This window comes from Scyliorhinus torazame, chromosome 1, assembly GCF_047496885.1.
Source record: "Scyliorhinus torazame isolate Kashiwa2021f chromosome 1, sScyTor2.1, whole genome shotgun sequence".
Classification (NCBI taxonomy): Eukaryota; Metazoa; Chordata; class Chondrichthyes; order Carcharhiniformes; family Scyliorhinidae; genus Scyliorhinus; species Scyliorhinus torazame.
This window is the reverse complement of record NC_092707.1, coordinates 316115550-316130332: the sequence shown is the minus strand read 5'-3', so window position 1 is coordinate 316130332 and position 14783 is coordinate 316115550. Positions and strand designations below refer to the sequence as shown.

The following is a 14783-nucleotide window of genomic DNA, read 5'->3' as shown; positions in this document are numbered from 1 at the left end:
GCTCAGGGGGTTTATGGATCAGATGGGGGGGGGGGGGGGGGGGGGAGTAGATCCCTGGAGATTTGCCAGGCCTTTGGCCAGAGAATTTTCTTTTTTCTCCCATGTACATAAGGCATACTCACGTATAGATTTTTTTTGTTCTGGGCAGGGCATTGATCCTGAAAGTGGAGGGAACGGAGTATTCGGCCATAGCCATTTCAGACCACGCCCCGCATTGGGTGGAGCTAGAGCTGGGGAGGAGAGGGACCAACGCCCGTTGTGGCGGTTGGATTTGGGACTGCTGGCAGACGAGGAAGTGTGTGGGGGGTGCGGGGGTGCATCGAAAGGTATCTGGAGGCCAACAACAACGGGGAGGTGCAGGTGGGAGTAGTATGGGAGGCGCTGAAGGCGGTGGTCAGGGGAGAGTTAATCTCCATCAGGGCTCGTAGGGTGAAGAGAGAGGGCAGGGAAAGGGAGAGGTTAGTGGGGGAGATTTTAAGGGTGGACAGGAGATATGCAGAGGCTCCTGATGAGGGACCAGTCAGGGAGAGACTAAGTCTCCAGACGGAGTTTGACCTGTTGACCACAGGGAAGGCAGAGGCACAGTGGAGGAAGGCACAGGGGGCGATATATGAATATGGGGAGAAGGCGAGTCGGATGCTGGCACACAGCTCTGTAAGAGGATGGCAGCGAGGGAAATAGGTGAAGTCAAGGATGGCAGGGGAACTACTGTGCGGAGTGCGGTGAAAGTGAATGAGGCATTCAAGGCCTTTTACGAGGAGCTGTATAGGACCCAGCCCCCAGGGGGAAAAGAGGGGATGCGACGATTCTTGGACCAACTGAGGTTCCCGAGGGTGGAGCAGCAGGAGGTGGCTGGTTTGGGGGTGTCAATTGGGGTGGAGGAGCTGGTTAAAGGACTGGGGAGCATGCAGGCAGGGAAGGCCCTGGGGCCGGATGGGTTCCCGGTGGAATTTTATAGGAAGTATGTAGACCTGTTAGCCCCGTTGCTGGCAAGGACCTTCAATGAAGCAAAGGAGGGGGGGGACCCTGCCCCCGACAATGTCAGAGGCGACGATCTCTTTGATCTTGAAGTGGGATAAGGACCCACTGCAATGCGGGTCGTATAGACCGATCTCGCTCCTCAACGTAGATGCTAAGTTGCTGGCAAAAATATTGGCTACGGGGATTGAGGACTGTGTCCCGGGGGTGATTCACGAGGACCGGACGGGATTCGTAAAGGGTAGGCAGCTAAATACCAATGTGCGAAGGCTCCTAAATGTGATGATAATGCCATCGGTGGAGGGAGAGGCAGAGATAGTGGCAGCCATGGACGCGGAGAAGGCCTTTGACCGAGTGGAGTGGGATTATCTCTGGGAAGTGTTGGGGAGGTTTGGGTTCGGGGGAGGGTTTATTAGTTGGGTTAAGCTCCTGTATAGAGCCCCGGTGGCGAGTGTGGTCATGAACCAGCGGAGGTCGGAGTATTTCCGGCTGTATCGAGGGACGAGGCAGGGGTGTCCCCTGTCCCCTCTGCTGTTTGCATTAGCAATTGAACCTTTGGCCATGGCATTAAGGGAGTCGGGGAAATGGAAGGGGGTGGTCCGAGGGGGGAGAGGAACATCGAGTGTCGCTGTACGCAGACGGCCTGTTGCTGTATGTGGCGGATCCAGTGGAGGGGATTGTTGAGGTCATGCAGATCCTAAGGGAGTTTGCAGACTTCTCGGGCTATAAGCTCAATGTGGGACAGAGTGAGCTCTTTGTGGTGCATCCGGGCAATCAGGGAAGAGGGATAGACGACCTACCGTTGAGGAGGGCGGAAAGGAGCTTTCGATACTTGGGGAGTCAGGTAGCTAGGAGCTGGGGGGCACTGCACACACTTAATTTGACGCGGCTGGTGGAACAGATGGAGGAGGACTTTAAAAGGTGGGACATGTTGCCACTCTCGCTGGCGGGCAGGGTACAGTCGATTAAAATGGTGGTCCTCCCGAGGTTTCTTTTTGTATTCCAATGCCTCCCAATTGTGATTACCAAGGCCTTCTTTAAGAGAGTAAGCAGGAGCATTATGGGATTTGTGTGGGTGAGCAAGACCCCGAGGGTAAGGAGGGGGTTCCTGGAGTGTAGCAGAGATAGAGGAGGGTTGGCGTTGCCGAATTTGGGAGGCTACTACTGGGCAGCCAACGTGGCGATGATCCGTAAGTGGGTGATGGAGGGAGAGGGGGCGGCGTGGAAGAGGTTGGAGATGGCGTCCTGCAAAGGAACGAGCCTGGGGGCGCTGGTGACGGCACCGCTGCTGCTCTCGCCGACAAGATACACCACGAGCCCGGTGGTGGCGGCAACGCTAAAGATCTGGGGGCAGTGGAGACGGCATAGGGGAGCGATGGGAGCCTTGGTGTGATCCCCGATCAGGGATAACCATCGGTTTGTCCCAGGAAGGATGGACGGGGGGGTTTCAGAGCTGGCATCGGGCAGGGATTAGAAGAATGGGGGACCTGTTCATCGATGGAACGTTTGCGAGCTTAGGTGTGCTGGAGGAGAAATTTGGACTAACCCCGGGAAATGCCTTCAGGTACATGCAAGTGAGGGCGTTTGTGAGGCGGCAGGTGAGGGAATTCCCGTCGCACCCGGCACAGGGGATTCAAGACCGGGTGATTTCGGGCGTATGGGTCGGGGAGTGCAAGGCGTCGGCGATATACCAGGAGATGAAAGAAGAGGGGGAGGCTTTGGTCGAGGAGCTGAAAGGTAAATGGGAAGAGGAGCTGGGGGAGGAGATTGAGGAGGGGCTGTGGGCTGATGCCCTAAGTAGGGTTAATTCCTCTTCCTCGTGTGCCAGGCTTAGCCTGATACAGTTTAAGGTAGTTCACAGAGCGCATAACACGGGGGTGAGGCTGAGTAGGTTCTTTGGGGTGGAGGACAGATGTGGGAGGTGCTCAGGAAGTCCGGCGAACCATGTCCTTATGTTTTGGTCATGCCCGGCACTGGAGGGGTTCTGGAGGGGAGTTGCGGGAACAGTATCTAAGGTGGTGAAAGTCCGGGTCAAGCCAAGCCAAGCTGGGGGCTAGCACTATTTGGAGTAGTGGATGAACCGGGAGTGCAGGAGGCGAAAGAGGCCGGCATTCTGGCCTTTGCGTCCCTAGTAGCCCGGCGAAGGATCTTGTTAATGTGGAAAGAGGCGAAGCCCCCCAGCGTGGAGGCCTGGATAAATGATATGGCAGGGTTTATCAAGTTGGAGAGGATAAAGTTTGCCTTGAGAGGGTCTGCGCAGGGGTTCTACAGGCGGTGGCAACCGTTCCTAGACTATCTCGCGGAGCATTAGATGAAGGTCGGACAGCAGCAGCAGCAACCCGGGGGGGGGGGCTTTTCTGGGGGGCATTTAAGCAAGAAAATACATGAATGATCCGGAAAACTGATATGTGCGGGAGGAATCCAATGTACCAAGTTCTGTATCAGATTGACTTGCCATGTTAATGTCTTGCTATGCAAGGTTTCTTTCTTTTGTGTTACGGGGGGGGGGGGGGGGGGTTTGTTTGTATGGTTGAAAATTTTGTTAAACAATTCTAAATAAACATATTTTTAAAAAAAAGAAAGTTCTATGCTGAAAGTGATGAGCAGAAGCTAATGGAAACTGGAAAAACATTGCATAAACTGTGTATTGAAAGAGTGGCTGGTTCTAGAAATTTAAGAAAAGACACAACATTACATAATAATACTAATCGTTTATTGTCACAAGTAGGCTTCAATGAAGTTACTGAAAAGCCCCGAGTCGCCACATTCCGGTGCCATTTTTAAAGATTTGTGGTGATAATTCTTCTGCTGATCACGAGGTGGCAGAGAATTCAATTGATGAGTTTGCCAAGATCATCACAGATAGAAATCTAATGCCAGAACAAATCTACAATGCTGTTGAGACATCATTGTCCCAGGAAGATACTGACTGCAGCTGATGAGAAGGCCCATTCAGGTATTAAGAATGCCAAGGATACAACGACTGTGAAGGGATGTGCTAATGCAGCAGCACGCACAATTGTAAACTTGCTGTGATTGGCAAGAGCATGCGTCCTTAAAGGAGTGAATACCTTACCAGTCCATGATTATGCAAACAAGAAGGCATGGGTCACCTGGGACATCTTTTCTGATTGATTTCAGAAACATTTTGTTCCAGCAACTGGATGTCGACTGCAAGATTTTGTTATTCCATGATAACTGTTCTGCCCATCCCCAGCGGACCTTCTCGTCAAGAATAATGTTTATGCCATCTACTTTCCCCCAAATGTGACTTAATTAATTCATCCATGTGACCAAGGTGTCCTTCCATCAATGAAGAGTAAATATAAAGACTGTTTCTTGAACAGCATGTTGGCAGCACTGAACAGAGGTGTGGGTGTGGAAGGTTTCCAAAAGGAGTTAATGTGAAGGATGCCATCTATGCCACTGCTAACACATGGAACACTGTAGATAAAGACACCCTTGTGCATGTCTGGCACAACCTGTGGCCTATGGCTATGTTCAATCATGATGATGAACAAAGTGAGTTTCAAGGAATCCGTGTGACAAGAGTTCCTCATTAGTATAGTATAGTGGTTGGCCCCCGCCTGGCACGCGGGAGACCGTTGTTCAATTCCCCAACGGGGAGCTTTGTAGTTATCCAGAGACTCCACTGGTAGATTCTTTTCTTCACACAGAGAGTGGTGAGCATCTGGAACGGGTTGCCAGAGGCAGTGGTAGAGGCGGGTACGATTTTGTCTTTTAAAAAGCAGTTAGACCGTTACATGGGCGGGGTGGGTGTAGAGTGATATCGGCCAAATGCGGGCAAGTGGGACTAGCTTAGTGATAGAAACTGGGGGGCATGGACAAGCTGGGCTGAAGGGTCAGTTTTCATGCTGTAAACATTTATGACTCTAAGTGAGGGAAAGATGATTTTGGACCTCCTTACATATGCAAAAGGAATACCCCTGGATGCCATCAATAAGCTGGAGGAAATTGACATTGAAGTGATTCTCAACATTGTTAATGAGGCTCCATTTGTTCATTTAATGACTGATGGTGACGTAGCTGAAATGGTTCTGAATCAAGGTGATTGTGATGATAACAGTGAAGATGTGCTGTGTTTACATAGACGTCATGGTGAAAATGCGTGACTGACTTATTGAAGGACTCGAACAGCATGCATTCATAACGGAACAAGAAATCCCATCAGTTTATAAAATCAAAGAGAGACTTCTACGACAAAAAACATTGTCAATGATGCAGCAGATGCTAGAAGAAACATTTAAGAAAGCCAGCCAGCACAGTGCATTCTTATGCTTTTGCATGAAATCTGAATTTAATCCCCACGTAAATTAATTGAAGTTCTGATGATTCAATGTGCATCTTATTATTTACTGATTAAAAAATATTGCATATTGAATTTACTAAACTTTGCTTATTATGGTTCAATGTACATCTTACCATTTATTGATTTAAAATATTGCATATTGAATTGTGGTGCCTTGTTGAATCTGTAAATGAACTATAAATTAATTTTGTGCTTAGACTTGGATCCGATCCCCGTTGGATCAGCTACCGCACGCATTCCAGAATTCAAAAAATTTCAGAATCCGAGACACTTTCAGCCTCAAGCATTTGGATGAGGGATGCTCAACCTGTACTATCAGACCACTATTATTGACCAGCCATTTGTTTGCACCCAATAATTTGAGGAAATCTTCTCCTTGCCTTAATCATGATAAATATGAGCCAGGAGCTGGGTGAGTGGTTTAAATCCTAGTGGGTGGGGGTAGAATGCAGAAGGGGCATTCCTTACTCATCTTTAATGTGGAATATCTTATCCTCTTTTTTTTTTTTCAGGAGAATGACTCCTGGGTATAATGATGAAAAGTTTGTGCAGATAGCCCTAAAGGTCCTCACATGTGGTGAGGACCTTAGAACTAATGTCTTTGTAAATTTTTTGTATTCCTTTATTTTGGGTTTAAAGAATCACTAACTGGTTCCAGCAAAGGTACAAGCAGGTCTCCTATCCGAGAAAAAGATGTTATAATGTGTCACTGGTGCCTTTGGTATAATTGGAGCATTGGTGCCTTTGGTATAATTGGAGTTGGGGAGCTTTGTTTTGCTGTGTGCCCAAACAGTGCGCGAGAGATTTTCCCTATATTTACTTTAGCTGAATGAGCAATGGCGGTAGCTACTTTGAAAATTTGCTCCTGGAATGTGTGGAGAGTACACATTATCCTATTAAGATATGCATCTTGACGCTTCTGTCTCCTGGTCTCCATGAAACCTAAGCAATTAATCGTAACGTTTTATGACATTCATGTTCCAGATCCTTTGTGATGCAACCGGCCTTTAAATATGAACGATGGAGTCTTTCCGCCAGAGGCAATGGCAGAGAGAAATACGTGCCTAGTACGTACACTGACACCACACACCCTGTACCTCTGGCGGAAAAACTCCATCGTTCATATTTAAAGGCCGGTCGCAGCCGGCATTCTTTTTTATTACTATGAAACTTTATTTACAATACCTGATTTTTTCCAAGTTTACTACTGATAATTAAAACGATTTCAGTTGAACATCCACATCCTTTACGTTTACACATAAACTTTATTTTAAATGTATTCCCATTTCTTTAGAAATTTAAACAAGTACAATCTTGTTTCTACTTTACAAACTATGACTTTAGATGACATGAAGTAACCTGTCAAGCACATACAATGTCACAATATTTCTTACTGGTCCACTGCATTGCACTTTCCAAACATCCAAGTAATCTCCTGCTCCATTCTCACCAAAAGCACTTACTTCCTGGTTTCCAGAGAGTGGTGACACAAAGTGATAACTGTAGAACATAGAACATAGAATTTGCAGTGCAGAAGGAGGCCATTCAGCCCATCGAGTCTGCACCGGCCCTTGTAAAGAGGGCCCCACACCTCCACCCGATCCCAGTAACCCCACCTAACCTTTTTTTTGGACATTAAGGGCAATTTAGCATGGCCATTCCACCTAACCTGCACATCTTTGGACTGTGGGAGAAAACCGGAGCACCCGGAGGAAACCCACGCAGACACGGAGAACGTGCAGACTCCGCACAGACAGTGGCCCAAGCTGGGAATCGAACCTGGGACCCTGGCGCTGTGAAGCAACCGTGCTAACCACTGTGCCACCGTACTACCCATTTCTATAGGTTCCTTCCAGTGTTGACATGTGTCAGCTGTATTGACTGGCCTCATTTGATCGGTCTTCCTCACCACCAAACCTGGTCTGGCTTCCCTTTCACTGTCCAGTAGGTGCATCCACCCCCAGTCACAGACTGCTGACCACTTCCCGAACAGTACTTCACATTGTGGGAGTGCAAACGACCATTGTGCCGGCCATTTAACAGTTCTGACCATGGAGCCGTAAGTCGCAAACTGCCGATCGGTGGCGGGGGACGAGCCGAGCCACACGCAGAGGACGAGAACATGAGATGAACTCCACGCTGGGGTCACCACTGTTGGCATCGCACTTCCACGTGGACGCCCGTCAACCACTGTCCCCACCAACACGTGTGCGGTGACCAGCACACAGCCCAGCCTTGAGTCGGCCTACCCTCTCAAACACCACAACCAATCAGGGACTGCCTGCAGTTGGCAATCTTAAAAGTCAGTCGCGGCTGTCGGGGTTTCTTCCTGTGATCGTGAACGCCACAACCAATCGCTTTCCGACCCACCCGCAGGTCACGACCCTGAGTTTGAAAAACCCTGCTCTAGCCTATCTGCTCATTGTTTTTTTCCTTGTATAAACGGAGGCTCCAAGTTTAACGCTTAAGCTGAACCAACTGTGTTGGTGTTCTCCTGTCTTTTTCTGTATTCATTACAGCATAAATGCTTCTGCATTACTGTGCCAGTTTTGAGGGTTTGCTGTGTTTGCAAAATCAGAAAAACTAATAAAAATATATATATTAAAATTAGTCATCTAGTACGTTTGGGGCGGCACGGTGTCGCAGTGGGTAGCACTGCTAGCTCACTGCATCGAGGACCCGGGTTCGATCCCGCTCCCGGGTCACTGTCCGTGTGGAATTTGCACATTCCCCTCCCGTGTCCGCATGGATCTCACCCCCACAACCCAAAGATGTGCAGGTTAGGTGAATTGGCCACGCTAAATTGCCCCTTAATTGGAAAACAATAATTTGGTACTCTAAATTTTTTTTTAAATCTAGTACGTTAGACTTTTTTTATGCATATGGCTTTCTACTTTGTATTAGCAAATAATCCCCTTCATTTGCAAGAGTTCAACAGTCAGATAGTGAAACAAACAAAAATTCTTATTAGGAATGTGTAGCATTTGAGTAAATGTGTAAGATGTGGGAAGCCCAATTACAAATAATATTTTTGATTATATGACATTGGAGGCTTTGTAAACTTTATTAAATACGGTCTTTTCCCTTTTTTTTTGAACAATTAAAATGTTGCACCGATTTACTTTTTTGCTCTACAGTGTTTTCTGTGAATTTACAGTGGCATCATCCCATTGCACAGTGGTGACAACTGTGCTGGAGCACAAGATTTAGGCTGAATATTTTGACATCAGTAATTTCTTCCACTCGTGTGCTGGATTCTTTGCACCTTTCTCATCGTCCAGTCACAAACTAACGCAGTCCATGACATTTCTACTTCTGTGCTGACCTGCTCTTGAGAAAGATAGAAATTTGTGTAGCTTCAGATGTGCATTTATAGGCATTACAGGATAATGTATAAAGAACTGTGCCTTAAATTGTTTAATTTGTTTCCCAGAACTTTGTGTGAAAGGCAGCTCATGACGAGGAGCAGCTAGGAAGGAACGATGACAGCAATAGCAACAGACTACGACAACATTGATATTCAGCAGCAGTATAGTGATGTCAACAATCGCTGGGATGTGGAAGAATGGGATAATGAAAACAGCTCTGCCAGGCTGTTTGAAAGATCCCGTATTAAAGCCTTGGCAGGTATGTAAGAACCCTTTTGGTCAGGTTGAACTTACTGAACTGAAGAACATCCATTATATCTTTTCCCTCCATATTGTGCCAATTTTATCCCTTTTCTCATCTCAGGGAGGCCATTTACTATGTACTTGGCGCACAGTATGTTCACCCAAGCTTCAGGAGAGTGATTGCTTGAATGTTATTCAGTTTCAAGGGACATCAGACCTGATACCAATACAGTCGTTTACACAAAAAACAACTTCTAGCTTGACTTCCTGCATCGTAATCAGGATTAGAAGCCTTGGTCTTTTTCAAAAATATATCCTTCCTCCACACTCCCTTCCCACACCATATAATATGTACTATTAATGGCAATGGAAATTATGCTGTGCCACATTACTGTAAAAATGCAATGTTTATATAAAGTTCCTCTCTCCTATTGAAGAATTTGTTTTAAATGAATTAATGCCATTGTTTTGCAATATAAAATAATAAAAAGCAATGAATACTAATACATAATTATTACTTGGTTAATCTAAATTGGTGGAAATAGATTCTGAAGATTATTATTTCTAAATTCTGAAAAGGTAGGAATAAACCTTGACTTATCAGTTAGATCAGTTCTTTTGGAAACCGTATAATGGATCTTATAACGTTTAATGACACATTTGTTTGCGTCTTCCATTCCTACCACATTCCCTTAGCTGATACCCCACTTTGGCTGCTGTAAACCAGAATTGTCTGGTGTAATGGACATTATAGGTAATGTATACTGTCATGAGACAGATGAACTTGGGACCTGTAATTACTGCCCAGGTACGTTCTGTAAGTTCTGTTGGCACAATGGTGTTGGCTGCAGCCCTACGTATGAATGACCTGACCTGTAAGGGAACCGGCATTACTATCTATGTCAATATGTTGTTTTATAAATTCAGGCTTCCTAAAGTAGTACATTTGGACAATTGTGATATTTGAGGCTCCACTGGCTTTCAGGTGATTAAATAGATGTGCACCTGATGACAGCAGAGCCTTTAGTCTGGAGACACATACCAAAGACCTTCACAAATAGGCATAAGAATAACTGGTGTGAACCTGGGGAAGGACCGATTGAAATGGCTGATTTATGGTCAAAGAGATGCAATTTGAGGTCTGGGGAGTTCCAAAGAGTTGTATTGAATCAGCTTTTTAAAAAAATTGCGAGTACCCAATTCATTTTTTCCAATTGAGGGGCAGTTTAGCATGACCAATCCACCTACCGTGCACATCTTTGGGTTGTGGCGGCGGAACACACGCAAGCACGGGGAGAATGTGCAAACTCCACACGGACAGTGACCCAGAGCCGGGATCGAACCTGGGACCTCCGCGCCATGAGGCAACAGGGCTACCCCACTGCGCCACTGTGCTGCCTTGTATTGAGGCAGCTTAAGATTTTGTCTTTCTTTGTCAGATTTTATTTTTCTGTCTCTTTTCAGTTTATCATTCACTCCGTTCTTTTTCCTCCTTTCCTCCCCATTGCTCTCCTCCCTCTCTCTCTCTCTTCCCCCCCCCCCCCCCCCCCGGCTCTTTTGCGCTCTATTCCTCCAAATTGGAGCTGTTTGTCCCTCACAATATATTTATTTTTCTCTCCCCTGACAGTGCACCGCTTTCAGGTCTGCAAATCTATAAAGATGAGATTTATCTTGCATATGCTGAGAATAATTGAGAAAACATTTGTGGAACGTTTTTAAAAAAGAATTTAAGATGATGATATATAATCAGTTTATACCCTTGGATCAGAGTTCTACTTTCCTAAAAAGACAAACATGGAAAACTAGAGAGGTCAGAGAAAACCGACTGGATTCTCCATTCCCCCAGTTGCATTTTTCTCGGCGATGCATCATTTGCTGCCGAAGGGATTCTATCCTCCTGCCGCTTGTCGATGAGATTTCCCATTGAAACCACCCCATGATGCAGTGAAACACATTGGCAGGGGTGCGCTGCCAGCGGGAAAAATGAATCCCACGACCGGAGAATTCCGTCCAACGTAAAACTTTTTTTTTTTTACGAAAGCAAAAATTAATGACATAAAGAAATAAAAAGAAAAAAGAAAAGTCCTGGGCAGGCACGGTGGCGCAGTGATTAGCACTGCTGCCTCATAGCACCGCGGACCAGGATCGATCCCGGCCCCGGGTCACTGTCCGTGTGGAGTTTGCACTTTCTTCCCGTGTCTGAATGGGTCTCAGCCCCATAACCTAAAAGATGTGCAGGGTACGTGAATTGGCCACGCTAAATTGCCCCTTAATTGCAAAAAAAGAAATCGGTACTCTAAATTTATATATTTTTTAAAGTCCTGGCGAATGGGGAAGAACAAGACAAAGGGAGTATGAAAAGAAGCTTGTAAGGATCAAAATCAACACTTCAGTAATTTATAATTATATCAGGAAGAGTGTGATCAGGGGCAATGCAAATCCCTTGAAAACTTATAACAGTGTTGCTGTTGATGAAAATAAGGAAATGATTGATGTGCTGAATGCCTCTGTATTACCAATTGAGGAAGAGGCAGGCATGCCAGGAATTCCAAGAAACTAATATTGGATCAGAGACTTGACTCGCCAAAATTAAAGTAACTAAAATAACAGTAATGAAGAAAATAATGGCACTAAAGATGGACAAATTCCCACAACAAGAAGATGTAAGTCAGAACATTGCAGGTGCCTGAACTAGCACCTCCCAAGTTGCTCCTGATTCAGGAATGGTTCCTTTAGGTTGTAACTTTGTGTCTGTCACTCCACTGTTTAAGATGATGGAGGGAAACCAGAGAACTACAGAGCAGTGAACGTAGCATCTATTGTTGGGAAATTGTTAGATTCTAGAATTAGGGGTAAGGTGACTGAGCACCAATGTTCCCTCTTGGCTATGTACAACAACCTGAAAGTTCCCGTGCAGACTGCACACAAATTGACCCCACATGTATGTGGCCATGTAGAATAGAAATATATGGCCTATGCACTTGAGCAAAACTGCTGTGCACTACGTGATGTTGCTGAACACCTTGAAAACCTTCAGCTGATCGAGGCAGCATGAATTGGCAAAGAGTGGGTCACGTCTGATGAACCTGATTGAATTTTTTGAAGAGCTGACTAAAGTAACAGATAGGAGATTGTCTGTGGATGCTATTCATATGAACTTTTAGGAGGCATTAGATGAAGTCCCTCATAAGAGACCGTTAGCTGAAGTTGAAGCTCATGAAATTGAAGGCAAAATATTTGTAGCAATAAAAATAGATAAATGCTGGAAAACCTCAGCTAATCTGGCAGTACCTGTGGGGTGGGAAATCGAGCTAACGTTTTGAATCCATATGACTTCAGGGCTAAGGAGAGTAATGTAATGGATTTTAGACTATAAGAAAGGATGGAGCAGGTGGAGCAAAGTAGAAGGTCAGTGATAGGCGGGAGCTAGGAAACATCGCACAAAGATGTGTAGGGCACAAGACAGGAAGTGCTAATGGCAATGTAAAGGACTATAAAAGTGGTAGTGGCAACCTTCTGAACAGAATTCAACAACTTTAGACTGCAACCTTTCTCTTCCATCTTCGTGGGGAACCTGGTGCTAAAATATTCGTAGATGACGTGATTGTGGCTCCAGGTTTCATACATAGCAGAGCAGCTACCTCACTGCGATCTATTGAAAGTCATCCCTCGAGGCAAACTTGTGTCGGTTCCAAGTGCAAAAACTCCTACCCCCCCTCCCCTTCTCCAGTTGGGTCGTTCCCCCCCCCCCCCCCCCCCACCCTTTCAGTTGGGTCATTCCTTGCATACAGACTTTGAGTAGTCAGGAGGTGAGTTGCTCACCTCTGAATTCCCAGCCTCTAACCAGCTCTTGTAGCCTATGACTGATCCAGTAAGATTTCTGGTCAATGGTAGTTCCTAGAAGGTCGGATGGTAGTGAATTCAGTGATAGTAATGCCATTAGACATCATGGCGAGATGGTTACATTTTCTTTTGTCGGTGGTGTTATGCTCAATAAAGACCTGCCATATTCCTAACCTTCAATTTACAAACTTTATTCAATGTGGACTCTTTGAACTTGGTAATTTTTATTAAGAAAAGCCAATGTGCTGCAAAGATATCCACTGACTGTCAGATGACCTGTGTAATCAAAAACTGTCTCACTGTCTAATGTAGACAAAGGCACAACCCAGACTAAAAGATGTTAACTACAGATAGCCCGAGACCATCAAAAGGCATTCCTGAGTTTAATGGGGCTTTGTTGAAACATAGGAGATGATTGAGTTAACCCCCTCAGGCTGAATGTCTTAAAACAATAAACCCAAGATATGGCTAATCAACCTAAGCCCACCACCATATTTGGAAGGGGAACCACCATTGTGAAGAGTTACAGGACAAGGCAGCCATGTTTATCTCTATGTAATCTTCAAAGTGCTACCTGTAGAAAGGCAGCAGTAGAAATTACAATAACCTTAAAAGAATCAGAGGTTATAACATAACGAGGTCTCCAAGTCTGTTCGTTCTCCAGTCCATCAATACAACAAACTGATATCATTGTACCAGACTGCAAGGATTTAACTTCACCCCAGTGGTGAAGTTAAATTTAACTCCAGAGTTGGGTCACTCGCATGTTCCCGGTCCACTCCCAAAATCTCATCTCCTAGCTCCTGATGCTCATTCCTGCCCTCCCTATCCAAATGTGCTTTATAGAAATGATCTACCCCAAGCACCACCTTTAATGCCTCCCACAAAGTGGAAGGCAAGATCATCCCATTCTCATTCAACTCCAAATACTCCTTCATGGCCCTAGATCTTCAGAGCCCGACCTGCCTCCAAAACCCAAGTCCACCAAGTGTGGCGCATGGCCAGAACTAACCACCATCGAGTACTCTGCATTCTTCACCCCAGGGAGCAGGGTGCTACCCATAACAAAAAAGTTGATCCTCAAGTACACCTTGTGTACTGGGGCGGGGGGGGGAAACGAAAACTCCCTTACCTCCCTGGGTGCATAAACCACCAGGGGTCGACACCTCCTGTCTCTCCATGAAAGCAGCCAGCACCCTCACATTCCCCTAAGGGGCCACCGGCCACTGCCTGGAACGATCCAGCTTCAGACCTAACAGACAGTTTAAAATCCCCTCCTAAAATTAACTAGTGCACGTCTGACTCCAGTATTGTGGTCTCTCTCCCCCCCCCCCCCCCCCCCCCAAACTGCCCCTGTCTGAAAATGGACCATTTCGCTGATCAGAATCAGAATCGATGCACCTCCCTCCATCCCCCACCCCGAGCCCTACTGTCAAATCCTGAGTGGAAAACCTGGCTCACCCAGGCTTTCGACAGCCTGGTCAGGTCCCACACCCGCAGGTAAGTTTCTTGTGGAAATATAACATTGACCTCCAAAAAGAATCTCTCGCCTTCTTCACAAGCACCCCTAAGCTCCACACATTCCAGGTGACTAACCTTGTTGGGGGTCTCTCGACCACTTTCCTCCTCAAGTCAATCTTCCAACATAATTTCCTGGGTCACAGGCCCACCTAAGATAGCTTCCAGCTCTACCTCTAGGGACAAAGAGAATCCCCTGGTTACTGTTAGTTCTCTCTCTTTCTCCCCCCCCCCCCCCACCTCTCCAGTTCACCAACTTCCTGCCACCTCCTCCATCGACCCATTACCCCGGACTCGAGATGGAAGCAGAGGAAGCTGGTACCCTGACTGAAAAGAATCCCAAAACGAAATCCCTGTCAGTGACTCTGCAGCGCTCCCTCCAGAAATGAAGGTCCCCAATTTGGTTCACACCACCAAATCTGGTCCCACCCTCAACTGACCTCGGAACGTTGGCGGAAGGGACATTCTTGCAGTGAGGGTACTGGAGAAGAGACTGATTTAAG

General features: G+C 46.3%; 1 protein-coding gene across 4 annotated transcripts in view; it reads left to right on the top strand.

Moving 5' to 3' along the window:
* Nucleotides 1–14783, top strand: part of sptbn1 (spectrin, beta, non-erythrocytic 1) — a 369807-nt gene that overhangs the window by 122100 nt on the left and 232924 nt on the right. For all 4 annotated transcript variants that reach the window (XM_072507860.1, XM_072507861.1, XM_072507863.1 and 1 more), the window contains one exon: nt 8742–8935. In XM_072507860.1, the coding sequence (XP_072363961.1) occupies nt 8791–8935 (145 nt within the window). In that variant the 5' untranslated portion in view covers nt 8742–8790. The remainder of the gene's footprint in view (nt 1–8741; nt 8936–14783) is intronic.